Genomic DNA, 23,522 nt, shown 5'->3' with positions numbered 1-23,522 from the left:
GGGGTTTTTGGGAATGGTTTTCCCGAGATTTTTTTGGGATTTTGGGGAGTGTGGAATTCTCGTCTTGTCCAGCAGGGGGCGCTGCTTCCGTTGGAATTTTGGGATTTTTGGGATTTTGGGGCATGGTTTTCCCAAGGATTTCTGGGATTTGGGATTTTTGGGAATGGTTTTCCCAAGGATTTTTGAGGTTTGGGATTTTTGGGCATGGTTTTCCCGAGGATTTTTGGGTTTTGGGATTTTTGGGAATGGTTTTCCCAAGGTTTTTTGGGGTTTTGGGGAGTGTGGAGTTCTCATCTTGCCCAGCAGGGGGCGCTGCTTCCCTTGGGAATTTTGAGATTTTTGGGATTTTTGGGAAGGGTTTTCCGGAGATTTTTTGGAAGTGTGGGAAGTGTTTTCCTGAGGATTTTTGGGATTTTTTGGGAATGTTTTTCCCAAGGTTTTTTGGGAGTTTGGGGGATTTTGGGAAGGGTTTTCCTGAGGAGTTTTGGGATTTTTGGGAATTGTTTTCCCAAGGTTTTTTTTGGGGTTTTGGGGAGTGCAGAGTTCTCGTCTTGTCCAGCAGGGGGCGCTGCTTCCCTTGGGAATTTTGGGATTTTTGGACATGGTTTTCCGGAGATTTTTTGGGAGTTTGGGAAGGGTTTTCCTGAGGATTTTTGGGATTTTTTGGGGAATGTTTTTCCCAAGGTTTTTTGGGAGTTTGGGGGAGGTTGGGAAGGGTTTTCCTGAGGAGTTTTGGGATTTTTGGGAAGGGTTTTACCAAGGATTTTTGGGATTTGGGATTTTTGGGCATGGTTTTCCCGAGGATTTTTGGGATTTGGGATTTTTGGGAATTGTTTTCCCAAGGTTTTTTTTGGGGTTTTGGGGAGTGCAGAGTTCTCGTCTTGTCCAGCAGGGGGCGCTGCTTCCCTTGGGAATTTTGGGATTTTTGAGAAGGGTTTTCCGGAGATTTTTTGGGATTTTGGGAAGGGTTTTCCTGAGGATTTTTGGGATTTTTTGGGGAATGTTTTTCCCAAGGTTTTTTTGGAGTCTGGGGGATTTTGGGAAGGGTTTTCCTGAGGAGTTTTGGGGTTTTTGGGAAGGGTTTTCCCGAGGTTTTTTGGGATTTGGGATTTTTGGGAATGGTTTTCCCGAGGTTTTTTTGGGGTTTTGGGGAGTGTGGAGTTCTCGTCTTGCCCAGCAGGGGGCGCTGCTTCTCTTGGGGATTTTTGGGATTTTTGGGAATGGTTTTCCGGAGATTTTTTGGGAGTTTGGGAAGGGTTTTCCTGAGGATTTTCGGGATTTTTTGGGGACTGGTTTTCCCAATGGTTTTTGGGAGTTTGGGGGATTTTGTGAAGCGTTTTCCTGAGGAGTTTTGGCGTTTTTGGGAATGGTTTTCCTGAGGTTTTTTTGGGATTTTGGGGAGTGTGGAGTTCTCGTCTTGCCCAGCAGGGGGCGCTGCTTCCCTTGGGAATTTTGGGAAGAGGCTCTTGGAGAGGGAATTCCGTGGAATCCCGGGAGTTTTGGGCTTCCATCCCATCCAATTCCAGCCTTGCCAAACTTTCAGAGAGGGAATTCCGTGGAATTCCGGGAAATTCCAGGAGTTTTTGGGTTCAATCCCGGAGAGAGAATTCCATGGACTCCTTGGAGTTTTGAGCGTTCGATCCCATCAAATCCTGCCTTTTCCAAGCTGCCAAGCCGGGAATTCCACGCAATTCCGGGAGTTCTCGGGGATTTTTGGGATCGCGGGGTTCTCGCGTTCTCCAGCTGGGGGCGCTGCTTCCCGTTGGAATTTTGGGAAGCGCCCGGAGTGGGAATTCCGTGGAATTCCGCCATTTTGGGGTCTGAACCGAAGCGGGGAATTCCAGGGAATTTCTCCTTTCCCGAACTTCCTTGGCATTTTCAACTCCTCCCCCACAAGAATTTGCCTCAAATATCGGAAAAAGGCCAAAATTCCCGGATTTTTTATGGGATACGATGGCCGTGGGTGAATTTGGTGCCTTCCAAGGGGTTTTTCCAAGCCCAGAATTCTGGAATTTTCTCATTTCTCGAATTTTCCTGGGATTTTCCAGGGGCTTCTTCTGGATTTTAGGGCTGAAATTGGCCCAAAAATGGGAAAAAATCCCAAATTCCCTCCGGAATTCCAAGGCTTGGCTGGACTCAGTGACTCCCAAGGGTTTTTCCAAGCCCAGAATTCCGGATTTTTCCCTTTTTCCCGAATTTTCCTGGGATTTTCCAGGGGCTCCCTACCGATTTTAGGGCTGGAATTGCCCCAAAATCGGGAAAAATCCCGAATTTCCTCCGGAATTCCATCTCCGGGTCATCCCCAGGGGTTTTTCCATGGCCAAAAATCCAGAATTTTCCCTTTTTCCCGAATTTTCCTGGGATTTTCCAGGGGTTCCTTCCCGATTTTAGGGCTGGAATTGCCCCAGAAATGGGGAAAAATCCGGAATTCCATCTCCTCATCACCTCCAGGTTTTTCCAAGCCCAGAATTCCGGAATTTTCCCTTTTTCCCGAATTTTCCTGGGATTTTCCAGGGGTTCCTTCCCGATTTTAGGGCTGGAATTGCCCCAGAAATGGGGGGAAAAAAATCCCGAATTCCCTCCAGAATTCCAAGACCTTGTCACCTCCAGGTTTTTCCAAGGCCAGAATTCCGAAATCCCGGGATTTCTCCTCCCCCGCGTTCCCCGGGGGTGTTGGCGGGGGGAAATCCCGGGATTCTCCCTCCTCGCCCCGCAGGCTTCTCCGGGCAGCTCCGGGACGCGGCGCTGGAGGAGCTGCGGGCGCCGGAGGCGGCAGCGGAAAACGCGGACGCGGACGCGCTCTTCCGCAACTGCGGCCGCCTGGCAGCCGTGAGCCCTCCTGGAAACCGGGAATGGCGGGATTGCGGGATTAAGGATTGCGGGATTGGGGGATTGTGGGATTGGGAATTGGGATTGGGGATTGGGGGATTGGGGATTGGCGATTTGGGATTGGGGATTTGGGATTGGGGATTTGGGATTGGGGATTGGGGATTGGGAATTGGGGGATTGGGATTTGGGATTTGGGATTGGGGATTAGGGATTGGGGATTGGGGATTGGGGTTTGGGATTGGGGGATTTGGGATTGGGGATTGGGGATTGGGGGATTGGGGATTTGGGATTGGGATTTGGGATTTGGGATTTGGGATTTGGGATTTCGGATTTGGGATTGGGGATTGGGGATTATGGAATTGTGGGATTAAGGATTGGGGATTAAGGATTAGGGGATTGGGGATTTGGGATTGGGGATTAGGGGATTGGGAATTGGGGGATTGGGGGATTGGGACTGGGGATTTGGGATTTGGGATTTGGGATTTGGGATTGGGGGATTGGGGATAGGGGATTGGGGGATTGGGGATTTGGGATTGGGGATTGGGAATTGGGGCATTGGGGGATTGTGGGATTGGGGGATTGGGGATTGGGGATTTGGGATTGGGGGATTGCGGATTTGGGATTGGGGATTTGGGATTTGGGATTGGGGATTGGGGATTTGGGGATTGGGGATTTGGGATTGGGGATTGGGATTTGGGATTGGGGATTGGGGATTGGGGATTTGGGATCGGGGATTGGGGAATGGGGATTGGGGATTGGGGATTGGGGATTGGGGATTTGGGATTGGGGATTTGGGATTTGGGATTGGGGAATTGGGGATTGGGGGATCGGGGATTGGGGATTTGGGATTGGGTGTTCGGGATTGGGGATTGGGGATTTGGGATTGGGGATTGGGGATTTGGGATTGGGGATTTGGGATTGGGGGATTGGGGATTGGGGATTGGGATTGGGGGATTTGGGATTGGGGATTGGGGATTGGGGATTTGGGATTGGGGATTGGGGATTTGGGATTGGGGATTGGGGATTTGGGGATAGGGGATTGGGGGATTGGGGGATTGGGGATTGGGGATTGGGATTTGGGATTGGGGATTGGGGATTGGGGATTTGGGATCGGGGATTGGGGAATGGGGATTGGGGATTGGGGATTGGGGATTGGGGATTTGGGATTGGGGATTTGGGATTTGGGATTGGGGAATTGGGGATTGGGGGATCGGGGATTGGGGATTTGGGATTGGGTGTTTGGGATTGGGGATTGGGGATTGGGGATTGGGGATTGGGGGATCGGGGATTGGGGATTTGGGATTGGGGATTGGGGACTGGGATTGGGGATTTGGGATTGGGGGATTGGGGATTGGGGATTTGGGATTTGGGATTTGGGATTGGGGATTTGGGATTGGGGATTTGGGATTGGGGATTGGGGATTGGGGATTTGGGATTGGGATTGGGGATTGGGGATTTGGGATTGGGAATTGGGGATTTGGGATTGGGATTGGGGATTTGGGATTGGGGATTTGGGATTGGGGATTGGAAATTGGGGATTGGGGATTGGGGATTGGGAATTGGGATTGGGGATTGGGGATTGGGGATTGGGGGATTGGGGATTTGGGGGATTGGGAATTGGGATTTGGGATTGGGGATTGGGGATTTGGGGGATTGGGAATTGGGATTTGGGATTGGGGATTGGGGATTTGGGATTGGGGATTGGGATTGGGGATTGGGGATTGGGGATTGGGATTGGGGATTGGGGGATTTGGGATTGGGGATTGGGGATTGGGGATTGGGGATTGGGATTTGGGATTGAGATTTGGGATTTGGGATTGGGGGATTGGGGATCTGGGATTTGGGATTGGGGATTGGGGATTGGGGATCTGGGATTTGGGATTGGGGATTGGGGGATTTTGGGGGGATTTTTGGGGGGAATTTTGGGGGGGATTTTGGGAATTTGGGAATTTTGGGGATTTGGGTATTTGGGAATTTAGAGGATTTTTATGGGGGGGATTTTAAGGGATTTCATGGATTTTTTTTAATTTTGGGGATTGTTATGGATTTTTAAGGGATTTTTGGGATTTTTTGGGTTTTTTTGGGGATTTTAGGGGTTTTTTTTGGTGGGATTTTTTAGGGATTTTGGGGATTTTGGGGGGATTTTTTGGGGGATTTGTTAGGAATTTTGTGGATTTTTTTGGGATTTTTCTGCTGGGATATTTTGGGGATTTGTGGGTTTTTGGGGGGATTTTGTGGGATTTTGCGGGGGATTTTTTAGGAATTTTGGGGGTTTTTGGGGTTTTTTGGGGGAATTTTTGGGAATTTTGGGTGAGTTTTTTGGATTTTTATGGATTTTTTTTATTGTTTGGGGGATTTTTATGGGTTTTTTTTGGAATATTGGGGATTTTTGGGGATTTTAATGGATTTTTGGGGGATTTTTGGGGATTTTTTGGGGGATTTTTTAGGAACTTTAGGGGGATTTTTGGGGGATATTTTTGATTTTTCAGGAGTTTGGGGAATTTTGGGGGGATTATGGGGGATTTTTATGGATTTTTCGGGGATTTTTTGATTTTTCAGGAGTTTGGGGGATTTTGGGGGGGATTATGGGGGATTTTTATGGATTTTTTTGGGGATTTTGGGGGGATTTTTTTGAATTTTTTTGTGAATTCCTTAGGAATTTTATGGATTTTTTGGGGATTTTTTTGGGATTTTTATGGAATTTTTTTTTAATGGATTTTTTGGGGGGATTTTTTGGGATTTGGGGGTTTCCGGAATTCCCAATTTTCCCATTTTTTTTTTCCCCCCCCTTGCAGGTGCTGGCGAGGCGAATCCCCCCGGAGCAGCTGCCGGAGCTGCTGCTGGCGCTGCTGGAGGCCTGGGAGGATCCCGAGCGGAATTGCGGCCGCGCCGCCGCCGCGCTCGGCAACGCGCTGCTCCGGGAACGGGGCGGGATCCTGCACGAGCAGGTCGGAATTCCCAAAATTCCCAAAATTCCCAAAATTCCCAAAATTCCTGCTCCGGGAACGGGGCGGGATCCTGCACGAGCAGGTCGGAATTCCCAGAATCCCCAAAATTCCCAACATTGCTGCTCCGGGAACGGGGCGGGATCCTGCACGAGCAGGTGGGAATTCCCAGAATTCCCAAAATTCCCAAAATTCCGGCTCCGGGAACGGGGCGGGATCCTGCACGAGCAGGTCGGAATTCCCAAAATTCCCAAAATTCCCAATATTCCTGCTCCGGGAATGGGGCGGGATCCTGCACGAGCAGGTCGGAATTCCCAGAATTCCCAAAATTCCCAACATTCCTGCTCCGGGAACGGGGGCGGGATCCTGCACGAGCAGGTCGGAATTCCCAGAATCCCAAAAATTCCCAACATTCCTGCTCTGGGAACGGGGCGGGATCCTGCACGAGGAGGTGGAAATTCCCAGAATTCCCAAAATTCCCAACATTCCCAAATTCCTGCTCCGGGAACGGGGCGGGATCCTGCACGAGCAGGTCGGAATTCCCAGAATTCCCAAAATTCCCAACATTCCCAAATTCCTGCTCCGGGAACGGGGCGGGATCCTGCACGAGCAGGTGGGAATTCCAGAATCCCCAAAATTCCCAAAATTCCTGCTCCGGGAACGGGGCGGGATCCTGCACGAGCAGGTTGGAATTCCCAAAATTCCCCAAATTCCTGCTCTGGGAACGGGGCGGGATCCTGCACGAGCAGGTCGGAATTCCCAGAATCCCCAAAATTCCCAAAATTCCGGCTCCGGGAACGGGGCGGGATCCTGCACGAGCAGGTCGGAATTCCCAGAGTCCCCAAAATTCCCAAATTCCTGCTCCGGGAACGGGGCGGGATCCTGAACGAGCAGGTCAGAATTCCCAGAATCACAGAGCTCTTGATTCCCTTTTTTCCGAGGTATCCCAAGGATCCCACCCCTCTTTTCTGGGGCTCTTTATTCCCACTTTCCCAGGTTATCCCAAGGATCCCACCCCTCTTTTCCGGGGCTCTTTATTCCTTTTTTCCCAGTCTTATCCCAAGGCTCCCATCCCTCTTTTCCCGCCATCCCCGGGCTTCCAAGGGTTTTTCCAGGCCCAGAATTCCAGGATTCCTGGTTTCCCCAGGTTATCCCAAGGATCCCATCCCGCTTTTCCCAAGCTCTTTATTCCCACTTTTCCCAGGTTATCCAAGATTCTCACCCCTCTTTTCCAGAGCTCTTGATTCCCTTTTTTCCGAGGTTATCCCAAGGATCCCACCCCTCTTTTCCGGGGCTCTTTATTCCCATTTTCCCCAGGTTATCCAAGGCTCCTATCCCTGTTTTCCCGCTATTCCCAGGCTCCGGATTCCCGTTTTTCCCAGGTTATCCAAAGGATCCCATCCCTCTTTTTCCCGCCATTCCTGGGCTATTTCTCACCATTCCCGGGGCTTCCAAGGGTTTTTCCAGGCCCGGAATTCCAGGATTCCTGGTTTCCCCAGGTTATCCCAAGGATCTCATCCCGCCTTTCCCAAGCTCTTTATTCCCACTTTTCCCAGGTTATCCCAAGATTCTCATCCATTTTTTCCAGAGCTCTTTATTCCCACTTTTCCCAGGTTATCCAAGGATCCCACCCCTCTTTTCCCTCTTTTCTGGGGCTCTTTATTCCCATTTTCCCCGGGTTATCCCAAGGCTCCCATCCCTGTTTTCCCGCTATTCCCAGGCTACGGATTCCCGTTTTTCCCAGGTTATCCAAAGGATCCCATCCCTCTTTTCCCGCCATTCCTGGGCTATTTCTCACCATTCCCCGGGCTTCCAAGGGTTTTTCAGGCCCAGAATTCCAGGATTCCTGGTTTCCCCAGGTTATCCCAAGGATCCCATCCCGCCTTTCCCAAGCTCTTTATTCCCTTTTTCCCAGTCTTATCCCAAGGATCCCACCCCTCTTTTTCAGAGCTCTTTATTCCCATTTTTCCCAGGTTATCCCAAGGATCCCACCCCTCTTTTCCAGAGCTCTTTATTCCATTTTCCCAGGTTATCCCAAGGATCCCACCCCTTTTTTTCCCTCTTTTCCGGAGCTCTTTATTCCCATTTTCCCCGGGTTATCCCAGGCTCCCACCCCTCTTTTCCCTCTTTTCCGGGGCTCTTTATTCCCATTTTCCCAGGTTATCCCAAGGATCCCACCCCTCTTTTCCAGAGCTCTTTATTCCCACTTTTCCCAGGTTATCCCAAGGATCCACCCCTCTTTTCCAGAGCTCTTTATTCCCACTTTTCCCAGGTTATCCCAATGATCCCACCCCTCTTTTCCGGGGCTCTTTATTCCCACTTTTCCCAGGTTATCCCAAGGATCCCACCCCTCTTTTCGAGAGCTCTTGATTCCCTTTTTTCCCAGGTTATCCCAAGGATCCCACCCCTCTTTTCTGGGGCTCTTTATTCCCACTTTTCCCAGGTTATCCCAAGGATCCCACCCCTCTTTTCCCTCTTTTCCGGGGCTCTTTATTCCCACTTTTCCCAGGTTATCCCAAGGATCCCACCCCTCTTTTCCGGGGCTCTTTATTCCCACTTTTCCCAGGTTATCCCAAGGATCCCACCCCTCTTTTCCCTCTTTTCCGGGGCTCTTTATTCCCACTTTTCCCAGGTTATCCCAAGGCTCCCACCCCTCTTTTCCCTCTTTTCCGGGGCTCTTTATTCCCACTTTTCCCGGGTTATCCCAAGGATCCCACCCCTCTTTTCCCTCTTTTCCGGGGCTCTTTATTCCCATTTTCCTGGGTTATCCCAAGGCTCCCATCCCTGTTTTCCCTCTTTTCCAGAGCTCTTTATTCCGATTTTCCCAGGTTATCCCAAGGATCCCACCCCTCTTTTCCGGGGCTCTTTATTCCCATTTTTCCCAGGTTATCCAAGGATCCACCCCTCTTTTCCAGCTTTTCCTGGCTCTTGATTCCCATTTCTCCCGGTTTATCCCAATTATCCCACTCCTCTTTTCCCTCTTTTCCGGGCCCTCTTTTCCGGGGCTCTTTATTCCCATTTTCCCCAGGTTATCCAAGGCTCCCACCCCTCTTTTCCCGCCATCCCCGGGCTCCCAAGGGTTTTCCCCCAGGCCCGGAACTCCAGGATTCCCGGTTTCCCCCAGGTGCCGGAGCTGCTGGCGGCGATCCGCGCGCGGCTGGCGCTGGGGCCGGAGCCGCAGCTGCGGCGGGCGGCGCAGCGCGCCGTGCTGCTCCTGGCGCTGCAGCACCCCGAGCGCGTCGTCCGCAGCCTGCTGGGCAGCGCCCTGCCCTTCGACAGGTGGGCAGCGCTCCCGGCGCAATTCCCGGCCCCGGACCCCGACCCCGATCCCGAATCCGGGCCTACATCCCAGCCCTGATCCCAAATCCAGCCCTAAATCCCAGCCCCGATCTGGATCCAGCCCTAAATCCCAGCCCTGATCCCGAATCGGGCCTAAATCCTGCCCTGATCCTGGATCCAGCCCTAAATCCCAGCCCTGAACCTGGATCCAGCCCTAAATCCCAGCCCTGATCCCGATTCCTGCCTTAATCCCAGCCCTGATCCTGATTCCTGCCCTAATCCCAGCCCCGATCCCGAATCCGGGCCTAAATCCTGCCCGATCCTGGATCGGGTCTAAATCCTGCCCCGATCCTGGATCCGGGTCTAAATCTCAGCCCTGGTCCCGATTCCTGCCCTAATCCCAGCCCTGATCCCGAATCCAGCCCTAAATCCTAGCCCTGATCCCGAATCCGGGTCGAGATCCCAGCCCTGGTCCCAAATCCAGGCCTAAATCCTGCCCCGATCCTGGATCCAGCCCTAAATCCCAGCCCTGATCCCGAATCCAGGCCTAAATCTCAGCCCTGATCCCGATTCCTGCCCTAATCCCAGCCCTGATCCCGAATCCGGCCCTACATCCCAGCCCTGGTCCCGAATCCGGGACTAATCCCAGCCCCGATCCTGGATCCGGCCCTAAATCCCAGCCCTGATCCCGAATCCAGGCCTAAATCCTGCCCCGATCCTGGATCCGGGTCTAAATCCCAGCCCTGGTCACCAATCCGGCCCTAATCCCAGCTCTGATCCCGAATCCAGGCCTAAATCCTAGCCCTGATCCCGAATCCGGCCCTACAACCCAGCCCCGATCCTGGATCCAGCCCTACAACCTAGCCCCGATCCCGAATCCGGGTCTAAATCTCAGCCCTGGTCACCAATCCGGCCCTAATCCAGCCCCAATCCCAAATCCGGGCCTTAAATCCTGCCCCGATCCTGGATCCAGCCCTAAATCCCAGCCCTGATCCTGGATCCAGCCCTAAATCCTGCCGTGATCCTGGATCCAGCCCTAAATCCCAGCCCTGACCCTGGATCCAGCCCTAAATCCCAGCCCTGATCCTGGATCCAGCCCTAAATCCTAGCCCTGATCCCGAATCCGGGTCAAGATCCCAGCCCTGGTCCCGAATCCAGGCCTAATCCCAGGCCTGATCCCGAATCCTGCCCTAATCCCAGCCCTGATCCCGAATCCGGGTCTAAATCTCAGCCCTGGTCACCAATCCTGCCTAATCTCAGCCCTGATCCCGAATCCGGCCCTACATCCAGCCCCGGTCCCAAATCCGGGACTAATCCCAGCCCCGATCCTGGATCCAGCCCTAAATCCCAGCCCTGATCCCGAATCCAGGCCTAAATCCTGCCCCGATCCTGGATCCAGCCCTACAACCCAGCCCTGATCCCGAATCCGGGACTAATCCCAGCCCCGATCCTGGATCCAGCCCTAAATCCCAGCCCTGATCTCCGAATCCGGGTCTAAATCTCAGCCCTGGTCACCAATCCAGCCCTAATCCCAGCTCTGATCCTGAATCCTGCCCTAAATCCCAGCCCTGATCCCGAATCCGGCCCTAAATCCCAGCCCCGATCCCGATTCCTGCCCTAATCCCAGCCCCGATCCCGAATCCGGGCCTAAATCCTGCCCCGATCCAGGATCCAGCCCTAAATCCCAGCCCTGATCCCGAATCCGGGTCTAAATCACAGCCCTGGTCACAAATCCGGGCCTAAATCCCAGCCCCGATCCCGATTGGAGACCTGATCCCGAATCCGGGCCTAAATCCTGCCCCGATCCCGAATCCATCCTGATCCCTTTCCTTCTATTCCGTTCCTAAAAATCCCTTTCTTATCCCATTTTTATCCCGTTTTAATCCCGTTTTTATCCCAGAAATTCCCATTTTTATCCCTTTTTATCCCCAGAAATTCCCATTTCCATCCTAAAAATTCCCATTTGTATCCCGTTTTCATCCCGTTTTTATCCCAGAAGTTCCGGGAATTCCCAGAAATTCCCGGAAATTCCCGGAAATTCCCTGTTTTTCCCGCAGCCCCACCTGCGCCATGTGGAGGGCGCTGGGCACGGAGCCTTCCCTGACTTCCCAAATCCTGGAGCAGCTCCTGGAAAAGCTGAGCCGGGAAATTCCCTTCAAGGAGAGCAAATCCTTCCTGCTGGGCAGCGCCTCCGAGCGCGTGGCCACCCGCCCCGCCCCTGGCCGTGAGTATCCACGGAATTCCCACGGAATTCCCGGAGAATTCCCACCAAAAATTCCCACCAAAAGCCCCCCCCCAAAAAGTTCGGCTTTGGGATGCCTGGGGTCCAAAATAAGGGATGGATTTGGGGTGGGAAAATGTTCCAGGGTGGGGGGGGGGAAAATTCCCAGCGGGGAAAAAATTCCCGGTGGGAAATGTTCCCGGTGGGAAAGAATTCCTGGCTGGGGAAAATATTCCCAGGCAGGAAAAAATTTCCAGGTGGGAAAATATTCCCGGGTAGGAAAAACCTTTCCAGTTGGGAAAAAATTCCAGGGTGGGAAAAGATTTCCAGGTGTTAAAAATTCCCGGGTGGAAAATATTCCCAGTGGGAAAAATATTTGTGGATGGGAAAAAAATTTCCGGGTGGAAAAATTATTCCCAGGTGGGAAAGAATTCCTGGGTGGGGGAAATATTTCCAGGTGGAAAAAGTTCCCAAGTGGGAAAATCCTTCTCGGGATCCTTCCCCAAAATCCAGGGAAATTCCAGCTGGGAAAACCCCAAACCTGTGGGAATTCCAGCAGGAAAAATCCCAAATCCATGGAGAAAACCCCAAATCTGTGGGAATTCCAGCAGGAAAAACCCCAAATCCATGGGAATTCCAAAAGGAAAAACCCCAAATCCCAGAGAGAAAACCCCAAATCGACGGGACTTCCAGCAAGAAAAACCCCAAATCCATGGGAGAAAACCCCAGACCCACGGGAATTCCATCAGGGAAAACCCCAAATCCGTGGGAAAATACCCCAAATCCACGGGAATTCCATCAGGAAAAAACCCCAAATCCACGGGAATTCCAGCAGGAAAAACCCCAAATCCCTGGGAGAAAATCCCAGATCCGTGGGAATTCCATCAGGAAAAACCCCAAATCCCTGGGAGAAAACCCCAGATCCGTGGGAATTCCGACAGGAAAAACCCCAAATCCCTGGGAGAAAACCCCAAACGCATGGGAATTCCGGCAAGAAAACCCCACACCCACGGGAATTCCAACAGGAAAACCCCAAATCTGTGGAAAATACCCCAAATCCATGGGAATTACATCAGGGAAAACCCCAAATCCCTGGGAGAAAACCCCAAATCCACGGACATTCCATTGCAAAACAACCCAGATTGGTGGGAATTCCAGCAGGAAAAGCCCAGGATCCGTGGAAGAAAACCCCAAATCCACGGGAATTCCATCAGGAAAAACCCAAATCCCTGGGAGGAAAACCCAGATCCGTGGGAATTCAGCAGGAAAAACCCCAAATCCACGGGAGAACACTCCAAATCCACGGGAATTCCATCGAAAAAAACCCCAAATCCCTGGGAGAAAACCCCAAACGCATGGGAATTCCGGCAAGAAAACCCCACACCCACGGGAATTCCAGCAGGGAAAACCCCCAAATCCCTGGGAGAAAACCCCAGATCCGTGGGAATTCCTGCAGGAAAAACCTCAAATCCACCGGAGAACACCCCAAATCCACGGGAATTCCATCGGAAAAAAACCCCAAATCCATGGGAATTCCGACAGGAAAAACCCCAGATCCGTGGGAATTCCAGCCGGAAAAACCCCAAATCTATGGAATTTCCAGCCGGGAATACCCCAAATCCCTGGGAGAGAAAACCCCAAATCCACGGGAATTCCATCAGGAAAAACCCCAAATCCACGGGAGAAAACCCCAAATCCCTGGGAGAAACCCCAAATCCATGGAAATTCCATCGGAAAAAAAACCCCAGATCCCTGGGAGAAAACCCAAATCCATGGAAATTCCATCCGAAAAAAAAAACCCAGATCCTTGGGGGAAAACCCCAAATCCACGGGAATTCCATCGGAATAACCCAAATCCCTGGGAGAAAACCCCAAATCCGTGGGAATTCCTGCAGGAAAAACCCCAAATCCACGGGAGAACACCCCAAATCCACGGGAATTCCATCGGAAAAAACCCCAAATCCCTGGGAGAAAACCCCCAAACGCATGGGAATTCGGCAAGAAAACCCCACCCCCACGGGAATTCCAACAGGGAAAACCCCAAATCCGTGGGAATTCCAACTGGAAAAACCCCAAATCCACGGGAGAACACCCCAAATCCACGGGAATTCCATCGGGAAAAAACCCCAAATCCATGGGAATTCCAGCAGGAAAAGCCCCAAATCCCTGGGAGAACACCCCACATCCATGGGAATTCCATCGGAAAAAACCCCAAATCCCTGGGAATTCCAGCAGGAAAAGCCCCCGATCCGTGGACTCTCGGCAGGGGGTTAAACTCGGGCGGCGGGGAAGGGGCGGAAAACCCAAAACTCCCTTTTTTTTTCCGGAGTTTTCCCGGGAGATTCCCGCTTTTCCCTGGCAGGCCACGCGCGCCCTGGATGAGCTCATGTCTGCGCCGGAGGCGGCGGGCCCGCGGTCCTGGGAGCGATTCCCGGAGCTTTTCCAGGGGCTCCTGCTGCGCCTCGGCTGCTCCGTGGGGGTCCAGCTCCCGAAATCCCTGCAGGGCCGGGAAAAGAGGAACCTCCAGCCCTGCAGGTGAGGGGGGCAGGGGGATTCCCGGGGGGAAAAGGGGGGAATTCCTGGAAAAGGAGGGAATTCCCCTGGGGGAAAAGGGGGATTTTGTATAGAAAAGGTGGGAAGTCCGCGGGGAAAAGGGGAATTTTTGTGTAGAAAAGGTGGGAATTCCATGGAAAAGGTGGAATTCTGCAGGGAAAGGGGGAACTTTGTGTAGAAAAGGTGAGAATTCCATGGAAAAGGTGGGGATTCCCTGGGGAAAAGGGGGAATTCCAAGGAAAAGGTGGGAATTCTGTGGAGGAAAGGGGGAATTTCATGGGGGAAAAGTGGGAATTTTGTGGGGGGAAGTGGGAATTCCATGGAAAAGGTGGGAATTCTGTGGGGGAAAATGGGAATTTTGTATAGAAAAGGTGGGAATTCCCTGGGGAAAAGGGGAATTCCATGGAAAAGGCGGGAATACTGTGGGAGAAAAGGGGAATTCTGTGTAGAAAAGGTGGGAATTCCATGGAAAAGGCGGGAATTCTGTGGGGAAAAGGGGGGAATTCCCTGAAAAAGGAGGGAATTCCCTGGGGAAAAGGGGATTTTGTATAGAAAAGGTGGGAATTCCGCGGGGAAAAGGGGAATTTTTGTGTAGAAAAGGTGGGAATTCCATGGAAAAGGTGGGAATTCTGTGGAGGAAAGGGGGAATTTCATGGGGGGAAAAGTGGGAATTTTGTGGGGGGAAGTGGGAATTCCATGGAAAAGGTGGGAATTCTGTGCGGGAAAATGGGAATTTTGTATAGAAAAGGTGGGAATTCCCTGGGGAAAAGGGGGAATTCCATGGAAAAGGCGGGAATACTGTGGGAGAAAAGGGGAATTCTGTGTAGAAAAGGTGGGAATCCATGGAAAAGCGGGAATTCTGTGGGGGAAAATGGGAATTCTGTGGAGAAAAGGTGGGAATTCCATGGAAAAGGTGGGAATTCTGTGGGGAAAAGGGGCAATTCTGTGGGAATTCCATGGGGCAAGAGGGTGTTGGAATTCCCGGGGAAAAAGGGGGAATTTCGTGGGGGAAAATGGGAATTTTGTGGAGAAAAGTGGGAATTCTGTGGGGGGGAAGGGGGAATTCTGTGGGAATTCTGTGGGGGGAAGGGGGAATTCTGTGGGAATTCCCTAGGGAAAAGGGGGAATTCCATCGGGGGGGAATGGGAATTCTGTGGAGAAAAGGTGGCAATTCCATGGGGGAAGAGGGTGGGAATTCCCTAGGGAAAAGGGGGAATTCTGTGGGGAATTCCCTGGGAAAAGGGTGGAAATTCCATGGGGAAAGGGCTGGAATTCGATGGGAATTCCATGGGGAAGAGATGGGAATTCTATGGGGGAAAGACAGAAATTCTGTGGGGAAATGTGGGAATTCTGTGGGGGGAAAAGATGGGAATTCCATGGGGGAAAAAAGTGGGCATTCTGTGGGAAAAGGTGGAATTCTGTGGGAAAAGGTGGGAATTCTGTGGGAAATTCCATGGGAAAAGTGGGGGGGAAATGGGGTGGGGTGATGGATTTGTGGGATGATGGGATCATGGGATGGGATGGAGAGGATGGGATTGCTGGGATTTGTGGGATGCGATGGATGGGATTTATGGGAATTATGGGAATTGTGGGATGGATTTATGGGATGGAATGGGATGGGATTTGTGGGGTTTATGGGTTTATGGGATGGAATAATGGAATAATGGGATGGGATAATGGGATAATGGGATAATGGGATGGGATGGGATGGAAGCCAAGGGTTGGGATCCCAGGCTGGGATTGGGAATTTGGGAAGCAGGAGTGGGATGGAGTATCCAGAGCTGGGTCTGGATGTGGGAGCGGATTCCCAAAAAAGAGAGGAGTGGGAGGGTGAATTCCAGGGAAACCGAGGCAGCTCCATCCCTGGAATTGTCCCATCCTGGGATAGCGAGAAGCGTCCCATGGAAAAAGTGGGAATGGGATGATCCCAAAATTCCCTCCATCCCAAACCAGTCCGGAATTCCGTGGACATCCCTGGAATTGTCCCGTGGGAATGGGATCATCCTTAAATCCCCCCCCATTCCCACCCCACTCCCGCATCCCCGGGGTTTCCCAAGCGCGGCAGATCCCGAGCTTTCCTTAATTAGTCTTGAATTAACCCCGGAGGCTCCGAGGCCTCTCTGGCACTCCAGGTTTTTTCTTTTTTTTTCCCCCCCCCGGAATTTTGCCATTCCCATTCCTTGTCCCACTTTCCCCTCGGCCATCCAAGACAGGGAAAGCTCCACCGGGAACTTTCCAGATCCTCTGGGTTTTTGGTGTTTTTTTTTTTGGGAAAACTCCCGGATTTTCCATCGCGAATCCACCTTTGGGCCTCTCCCTTGGGTTTTCCCCGTGGGATCCTGGATCCTTTGGAATCATGGAATGGCCGAGGTTGGAAAACCTCTGGGATGGTCCCATCCCGTCCAGCCGGGAATCCAAGGATGCTCCAGATCCCAGGGAATGTTTTCCAGGGCAATTCCCGTGTTTGGGATCCATTTTCCCTTGTTATTCCAAATTTCCAGCATTCCAGAGGCTGTCCTGGCATCCTTGGGATTCTCCCACCCCCACAAATTCCGGGGGAATGGGACAAATCCCCATGGGGAGATCTGGGACAGCAGCTCCGAAGGCCAATCCCGAATCCCGGATTTCCTTCGTGTGTGGGATCCCCGTTCCGACAGCCGGGATTTATCCCTGGCTCCCCTTCCCGGTGTTTTGACGGGATAACGGATGTTTTCCAGATGTTGCTCCGCGGCAAAACAATCCCAAGCCTATAAATCGTTCATTCCATGAAAAAAATCCCTTCAAGTAGCTCCGGAGTTTTTCCCTTCCCATTTTTTTGTCTTTGATCCCGTTCCCGGTGTGCTGGGATGGCTCCAACTCCGGCATTCCCAGCGTCCCCGGGCACGGAATTCCCTTGGGATATCCTGGATGGAGCCAGAGCCAAACTGAATCCAATCCCAAACCCAATCCCAAATCCAATCCTGAATCCAGTCCCGAAACCAATCCTGAATCCAACCCAAATCCAGTCCCAGATCCAATCCCAAATCCAATCCTGAATCCGGTCCCGAATCCAATCCCAAACCCAGTCCCAGATCCAATCCTAAACTCATTCAGAATCCAATCCCAGATCCAATCCCAAATCCAATCCTGAATCCAATCCCAGATCCAATCCCAAACCCAATTCCAAATCCAATCCCAAATCCAACCCAAATCCAATCCCAGATCCAATCCCAAATCCAATCCTGAATCCAATCCCAAATCCAATCCTGAATTCAACCCAAATCCAATCCCGAATTCAACCCAAATCCAATCCCAGATCCAATCCCAGATCCAAACCCAAATCCAATCCCAAACCCAATCCCAAACCCAAATCCAATCCCAAATCCAATCCTGAATTCAACCCAAATCCAATCCCGAATCCAGCCCAAATCCAATCCCAGATCCAATCCCAAATCCAATCCCAGATCCAATCCCAGATCCAAACCCAAATCCAATCCCAAACCCAATCCCAAATCATATCCAATCCCAAATCCAATCCTGAATTCAACCCAAATCCAATCCCGAATCCAGCCCAAATCCAATCCCAGATCCAATCCCAAATCCAATCCCAAACCCAATCCCAAATCCAATTCTGAATCCAACCCAGATCCAATCCCAGATCCAATCCCAAATCCAATCCTGAATTCAACCCAAATCCAATCCCGAATCCAGCCCAAATCCAATCCCAGATCCAATCCCAAATCCAATCCCAAACCCAATCCCAAATCCAATTCTGAATCCAACCCAGATCCAATCCCAGATCCAATCCCAAATCCAATCCTGAATTCAACCCAAATCCAATCCCGAATCCAGCCCAAATCCAATCCCAGATCCAATCCCAAATCCAATCCCAAACCCAATCCCAAATCCAATTCTGAATCCAACCCAGATCCAATCCCAGATCCAATCCCAGATCCAATCCCAAACCCAATCCCAAACCCAAACCCAATCCCAATCCCAAATCCACCCCAGATCCAATCCTGAATCCAGTCCCGAATCCAATCCCAAACTGAATCTGAATCCAATCCCAGATCCAATTCCAGACCCAGTCTTGAACCCAATCCTGAATCCCACCCCAGATCCCATCCCAATCCCGATCCCAATCCCAATCCCGAATTTTCCAGCTGTGCCGTGCAGACGCTGAAGGCGATGCTGGCGCGGGCCGGGAACGACAACGTCGTCCGGGACGTGGGAAGCGCCGGGGGCTGGGAACTGATGGAAATTCCCGAGCGGCACCACGATGGAATCGCCCTCCTGGCCGGGTAGGGAATTCCAGGGGCGCTTCCCGGGGAATTCCGGGGGTTTTGGGTGGGGCGGGATCGTTTTGCCGTTTTGCTCCGGGAATGTGGAGGGGTGGGTGCAGCCGGAGCTGGAAGTTGGTACCGCTGTGGAATTCCCGGTGTCTCCAGTCCCAGTATGGAATTCCCAGTGCCTCCAATCCCAGTATGGGATTTCCGGTGTCTCTGATCCCAGTATGGAATTCCCAGTGTCACTGATCCCAAAATGAGATTCCTGGTGTCATTGATCCCAGTATGGAACTCCCAGTGTCTCAGATCCCAGTATGGAATTCCCGGTGTCACCCATCCCAAAATGGAATTCCCAGTGCCTCCAATCCCAGTATGGAATTCCCAGTGTCATTGATCCCAGTATGGAATTCCCAGTGCCTCCAATCCCAGTATGGAATTCCCAGTGTCATTGATCCCAGTATGGAACTCCCAATGTCTCAGATCCCAGTATGGAATTCCCAGTGCCTCGGATCCCAGTGTGGAATTCCCAGTGCCTCGGATCCCAGTATGGAATTCCCAGTGTCATTGATCCCAGTATGGAATTCCCAGTGCCTCCAATCCCAGTATGGAATTTCCAGTGTCACTGATCCCAGTATGGAATTCCCAGTGTCTCAGATCCCAGTATGGAATTCCCAGTGCCTCCAATCCCAGTATGGAATTCCCAGTGTCACCCATCCCAAAATGGGATTCCCGGTGTCTCCAGTCCCAGTATGGAATTCCCAGTGCCTCGGATCCCAGTATGGAACTCCCAGTGTCACCGATCCCAGTATGGAATTCCCAGTGCCTTGGATCCCAGTATGGAACTCCCAGTGCCTCGGATCCCAGTATGGAATTCCCAGTGCCTCCAATCCCAGTATGGAATTCCCGGTGTCACCCATCCCAAAATGGGTCTCCAGTCCCAGTGTGGAATTCCCAGAGTTGTTGATCCCAATATGGAATTCCCAGTGTCACCCATCCCAGAATGGGATTCCTGGTGTCTCCAATCCCAGTATGGAATTCCCAGTGTCTCCAGTGCCACTCTGGAATTCCCAGCGCCATTGATCCCACTATGGAATTCCCACTGTTACCGACCCCACTGTGGCATTCCTGGTTTCTTCGATCCCACTGCGGAATTCCCGACGCGATTGAGATCCCACTGCGGAATTCCAATGCCATGGATCCCAGTGCAGAATTCCCAGTGCTTCCAGTCCCACTGCGGAATTCCCGGTGCTGTGATCCCATGTCGTGATCCCACTCTGGACTTCCTGCTGCCACTGATCCCACTGTGGAATTCCTGGTGTCTCCAGTTCCCTGTGGAATTCCAGTGCCACCACTCCCAGCGTGGAATTCCAGCGCCATCAACCCCAGTGTGGAATTCCCAGTGTTTTCAGTCCCAGTGTGGAATTCCCGGTGTTGCCAATCCCACTATGGAATTCCGGTGTCTCCAATCCCACTGTGGAATTCCCAGTCTCCAATCCCAGTGTGGAATTCCAGTATCTCCAATCCCAGTGTAGAATTCCCGGAGTCTCTGATCCCATTGTGGAATTCCAGTGCCATTGATCCCACTGTGCAGTTCCCAGTGTCTCCAATCCAGTTCCTGTGGAATTCCTGTTGTTATCAGTCCACTCTGGAATTCCATTATCAGAGATCCCACTGAAGAATTCCCAGAGTTTCCAACCCCACTGCACAATTCCAGTGCTGTTGATTCCACTGCGGAATTCCCGGTGCTTCCAATCCCACTGCAGAATTCCTGCTGTCTCCGATCCTACTGTGGAATTCCCACCATCACCGATCCCACTGTGGAATTCCAGTGTCCCCAGTTCCACTGTGGAATTCCAGTGTCTCCAATCCCACCGTGGAATTCCTGGTGTCGCCAGTCCCACTGTGGAATTCCTGGTGTTGCCAGTCCCACTATGGAATTCCAGCGTCACCGATCCCAGTGCGGAATTCCCGATGTCCCCAGTCCCACTGCGGAATTCCAGTGTCTCCAATCCCAGTGTAGAATTCCAGTGTCACCGATCCCAGTGCGGAATTCCAGTGTCTCCAATCCCAGTGCAGAATTCCCGGTGTCTCCGATCCCACTGTGGAATTCCAGTGTCTCCAGTCCCACTGTGGAATTCCCGGTGTCTCCGATTCCACTATTTCCCACCCATCCCGTGTTTCCCATCATTCCCATGGCCAGGCTCATTCCCTTCCCCAATCCTGCCCCACTTCCGTGGGATCCCAGAGGTCCCCATGGAAAACTCCTCCCTTTTCCTGCTGCATCCCTGGGATTCCTGGAGTATCCTGGTGCATCCCATCCCGTCATTCCTGGGAAATCCCCATTGCCAAGGGGTGGCCAGGACCCCATCCCAAAATCTTCCGGGAACAACCCCCGGGTTGGGATTGGGATTGGGATTATCCAACTTTTGGGGAGCTCATCCCAAAGAAAACCCGGATGGGGTGTCCGGGATGCCCCAGATCCTTCCCTGTGGGTCAGTCCCAGTTTTCCGTGCTGGGTGTTGTCCTGCCCGGGGACAGGGATTCCCGGGATTCCTGGGATTCCCGGGATTCCGAGTGCTGTTCCCACCCAGGGCCATGGCTCGGCTCTGCGGGCCCCGGCTGCCGCCGATCGTCCGGAGCCTCATCCCGGTGCTGGGAAGCGCCCTCGAGTGCCAGAGGGTGACCAGCAGCGCCTTCCTGGCCGAGGTGAGCGGGAAATACGGGAATGTCCGGCTGGTCTGCTCTCCGTGGATCCACGGATCCATCCCTCCATGGATCCATCCATCCATGGATCCATCCACCCATCCATCATCCATCCATCTATCACTGGATCCATCCCTGGATCCATCCATCCATCCACCCCATGGATCCATCCCTGGATCTATCCACAGATCTATCCATCCATGGATCTGTGGATCCATCCATCCATCCATCCATCCATCCATCCATCCACCCCATGGATCCATCCCTGGATCTATCCACAGATCTATCCATCCATGGATCTGTGGATCCATCCATCCATGGATCCATGGATCCATGCATCCATCCATCATCCATCATCCATCCCTCTATCCATCCCTCCATCCATCCCTCCATCCATCCATCCATCCATCCATCCCTCCATCCATCCATCCATCCATCCAAACCCCATCCCAAATTCCCAGCTGCTCCTGGAGCCCATCCCAGAATCCGGAGCGTGCTTGAATCTCGGCGGGTTTCAAATTCCAGCCGGAGCTGAGGGGAAGGAGAAGAGAATTCCGGCGGATCCGCAGGATGAGGGGAAATTCCAGACCCACAGTGGCTCTTTGGAGCCCAATCTTCCCAAAAATTCCCAAATTTTCCCAATCCTGCATCAAAACCATTCCAGGACCCCAAATCCCAGCCCGGGCTGAGTTTTCCCTGGATTATCCCAGAGCTCTCCAACCACGGCTCTTCCTGGGAATTCCAGCTCCCCCCTCATCGATCCGGGGGGTTTTTCCCAGCGTATCCCGAGGTTTTTTCCCTTCTCCAGCTCCTCAGCCACAAGGTGGTGAACGACCTGGTCCTGCTGGAGCCGATCCTGGACGCGCTGACGGCTCTGGAGAAGGATTCCTGCCTCCTGGTGCGGGTCCTGGCGCTCCGGGGGCTCGGGAACGTGGCCTCGGGATCCCCGGAGAAGGTGGGAGCAGCTCCGGGGATCTGGGATTTGGAGGGAGACGGGAAGGGCAGGACACAGGGAATGGATTCCACAGGGAAGGGTTGGAATTGCCTCCAAAACAATGGGATGAGGTTTTGTGGGACGGGGAGGAAGCTCCAGGGATTGGGATGCACCGGGAGGCTCCGAACCCTAAAAATCCCAGTTTTCTGGAGCCATTCCCGGGAATGCTGGGAAGTGCCGGAGCCTTTCCCAGCAGGGGGATCCTCCCCAGCCCCATTCTCCGGGGATCCCCGGGAACATTTCCTGGAGCCGCAGGAATTCCAGCTGGGATCGGCCCCTTTTCCCAGCTTCTCCTGGGAATCGCCACCCTCAGTCCCCGCCCTGCTTCCCGAGGCCTGAAATCCCAGAATTCCAGCCCTTTCCAGGGGAATGCTCCCGAAAATCCTAACCCGAGGCCATTTCCCAGCTCCTGTCCCCGTTCCCTGGGAGCAGATCCCGCCCTGGATCCCCCTGGATCCCTTCAATCCCGCTTTTCTCCGGGATGAGCCCCTGCAGCTCCCTCAGCCGCTCCCAGGAATTCCCCAATCCCATCCCAACCCTGGACCCACCAAATCCCTGCTTGTCCTCAATTCCAGGGGAATATCCCCAAAAATCCCAACTTGGAGCCGTTCCCTCTTCCTCCATCCCTTTTTCCCTCGGAGCTGATCCCAAACTCCCTCTGGATCCCCTCAATCCCACTTTTCTCCGGGATGACCCCCCCCAGCTCCCTCCCGGGACTCCGTATCCCGGTTTTCCCGGCTGCGATCCCGGTTTTCCTGGCAGATCCGGAGGCACGGCTCGCAGCTGCTGGCCTCCATGGTCAACGGCATGGACGACAAGGACGATCCCAGCAATCTGCTGGCGCTGGAGGCCATGTCCAGCCTCTCCAAAATCCTGGATCACCTGGAAGAGCGGGACGTGCAATCCATGCTGCTCCACGTCGCCATCCGCATCCGGCCCTTCTTCGACAGCGTGAGGAAGCCAGCCCGGAATTCCCGGAGCGCTGGGAACGGGGTTGGGGCGTGGCGGGCGCCTCTCCAGGGGGCCATCCCGTGGGGTTTTCCCTTCCCAGATTTCTCCCTTGGGCTGGGATTTCTCCTGGATCCTCGCCTGTGCTCCTGTGCTGGGCTGAGGGTCCCACTGGGATTGGTCCATCGGGATTTTCCCATCGGGATTTTCCCACTGGATATTTCCCACTGGGATTTTCCCACTGGGATTGGTCAATTGGGATTGTCCCATCGGGATTTTCCCTCTGGGATTGTCCCACTGGGATTGGTCCATCGGGATTTTCCCATCGGGATTGGTCCATTGGGATTGACCCATCGGGATTGGTCCATTGGGATTGGTCCATCAGGATTGTCCCATTGGGATTGGTCCACTGGGATTTTCCCACTGGGATTGTCCCACTGGGATTGGTCCATCGGGATTTTCCCTATGGAATTGTCCCACTGGGATTGGTCCATCGGGATTGGTCCATTGGGATTTTCCCACTGGGATTAGTCCATCGGGATTGTCCCATCAGGATTTTCCCATTGGATTTTTCCTACTGGGATTTTCCCACTGGGATTGGTCCATCGGGATTTTCCCATCGGGATTGGTCCATTGGGATTTTCCCATCGGGATTGGTCCATTGGGATTGGTCCATCAGGATTGTCCCATTGGGATTGTCCCACTGGGATTTTCCCACTGGGATTGTCCCACTGGGATTGGTCCATCGGGATTTTCCCATCGGAATTGGTCCATTGGGATTTTCC

General features: G+C 52.7%; 1 protein-coding gene across 1 annotated transcript in view; it reads left to right on the top strand.

Moving 5' to 3' along the window:
- Positions 1-23,522, top strand: part of LOC137467991 (maestro heat-like repeat-containing protein family member 1) — a 56,168-nt gene that overhangs the window by 19,797 nt on the left and 12,849 nt on the right. Inside the window, exons 7-15 of the mRNA XM_068179415.1 lie at positions 2,717-2,829; positions 5,625-5,777; positions 8,899-9,053; positions 11,111-11,252; positions 13,637-13,809; positions 17,970-18,107; positions 20,684-20,798; positions 21,604-21,750; positions 22,552-22,740. Of these exons, the coding sequence (XP_068035516.1) occupies positions 2,717-2,829; positions 5,625-5,777; positions 8,899-9,053; positions 11,111-11,252; positions 13,637-13,809; positions 17,970-18,107; positions 20,684-20,798; positions 21,604-21,750; positions 22,552-22,740 (1,325 nt within the window). The remainder of the gene's footprint in view (positions 1-2,716; positions 2,830-5,624; positions 5,778-8,898; positions 9,054-11,110; positions 11,253-13,636; positions 13,810-17,969; positions 18,108-20,683; positions 20,799-21,603; positions 21,751-22,551; positions 22,741-23,522) is intronic.

This window comes from Anomalospiza imberbis, unplaced genomic scaffold (assembly GCF_031753505.1).
Source record: "Anomalospiza imberbis isolate Cuckoo-Finch-1a 21T00152 unplaced genomic scaffold, ASM3175350v1 scaffold_94, whole genome shotgun sequence".
Taxonomy (NCBI): Eukaryota; Metazoa; Chordata; class Aves; order Passeriformes; family Viduidae; genus Anomalospiza; species Anomalospiza imberbis.
The sequence above is the reverse complement of the archived record's forward strand: the minus strand, read 5'-3'. Positions and strand labels throughout refer to the sequence as shown.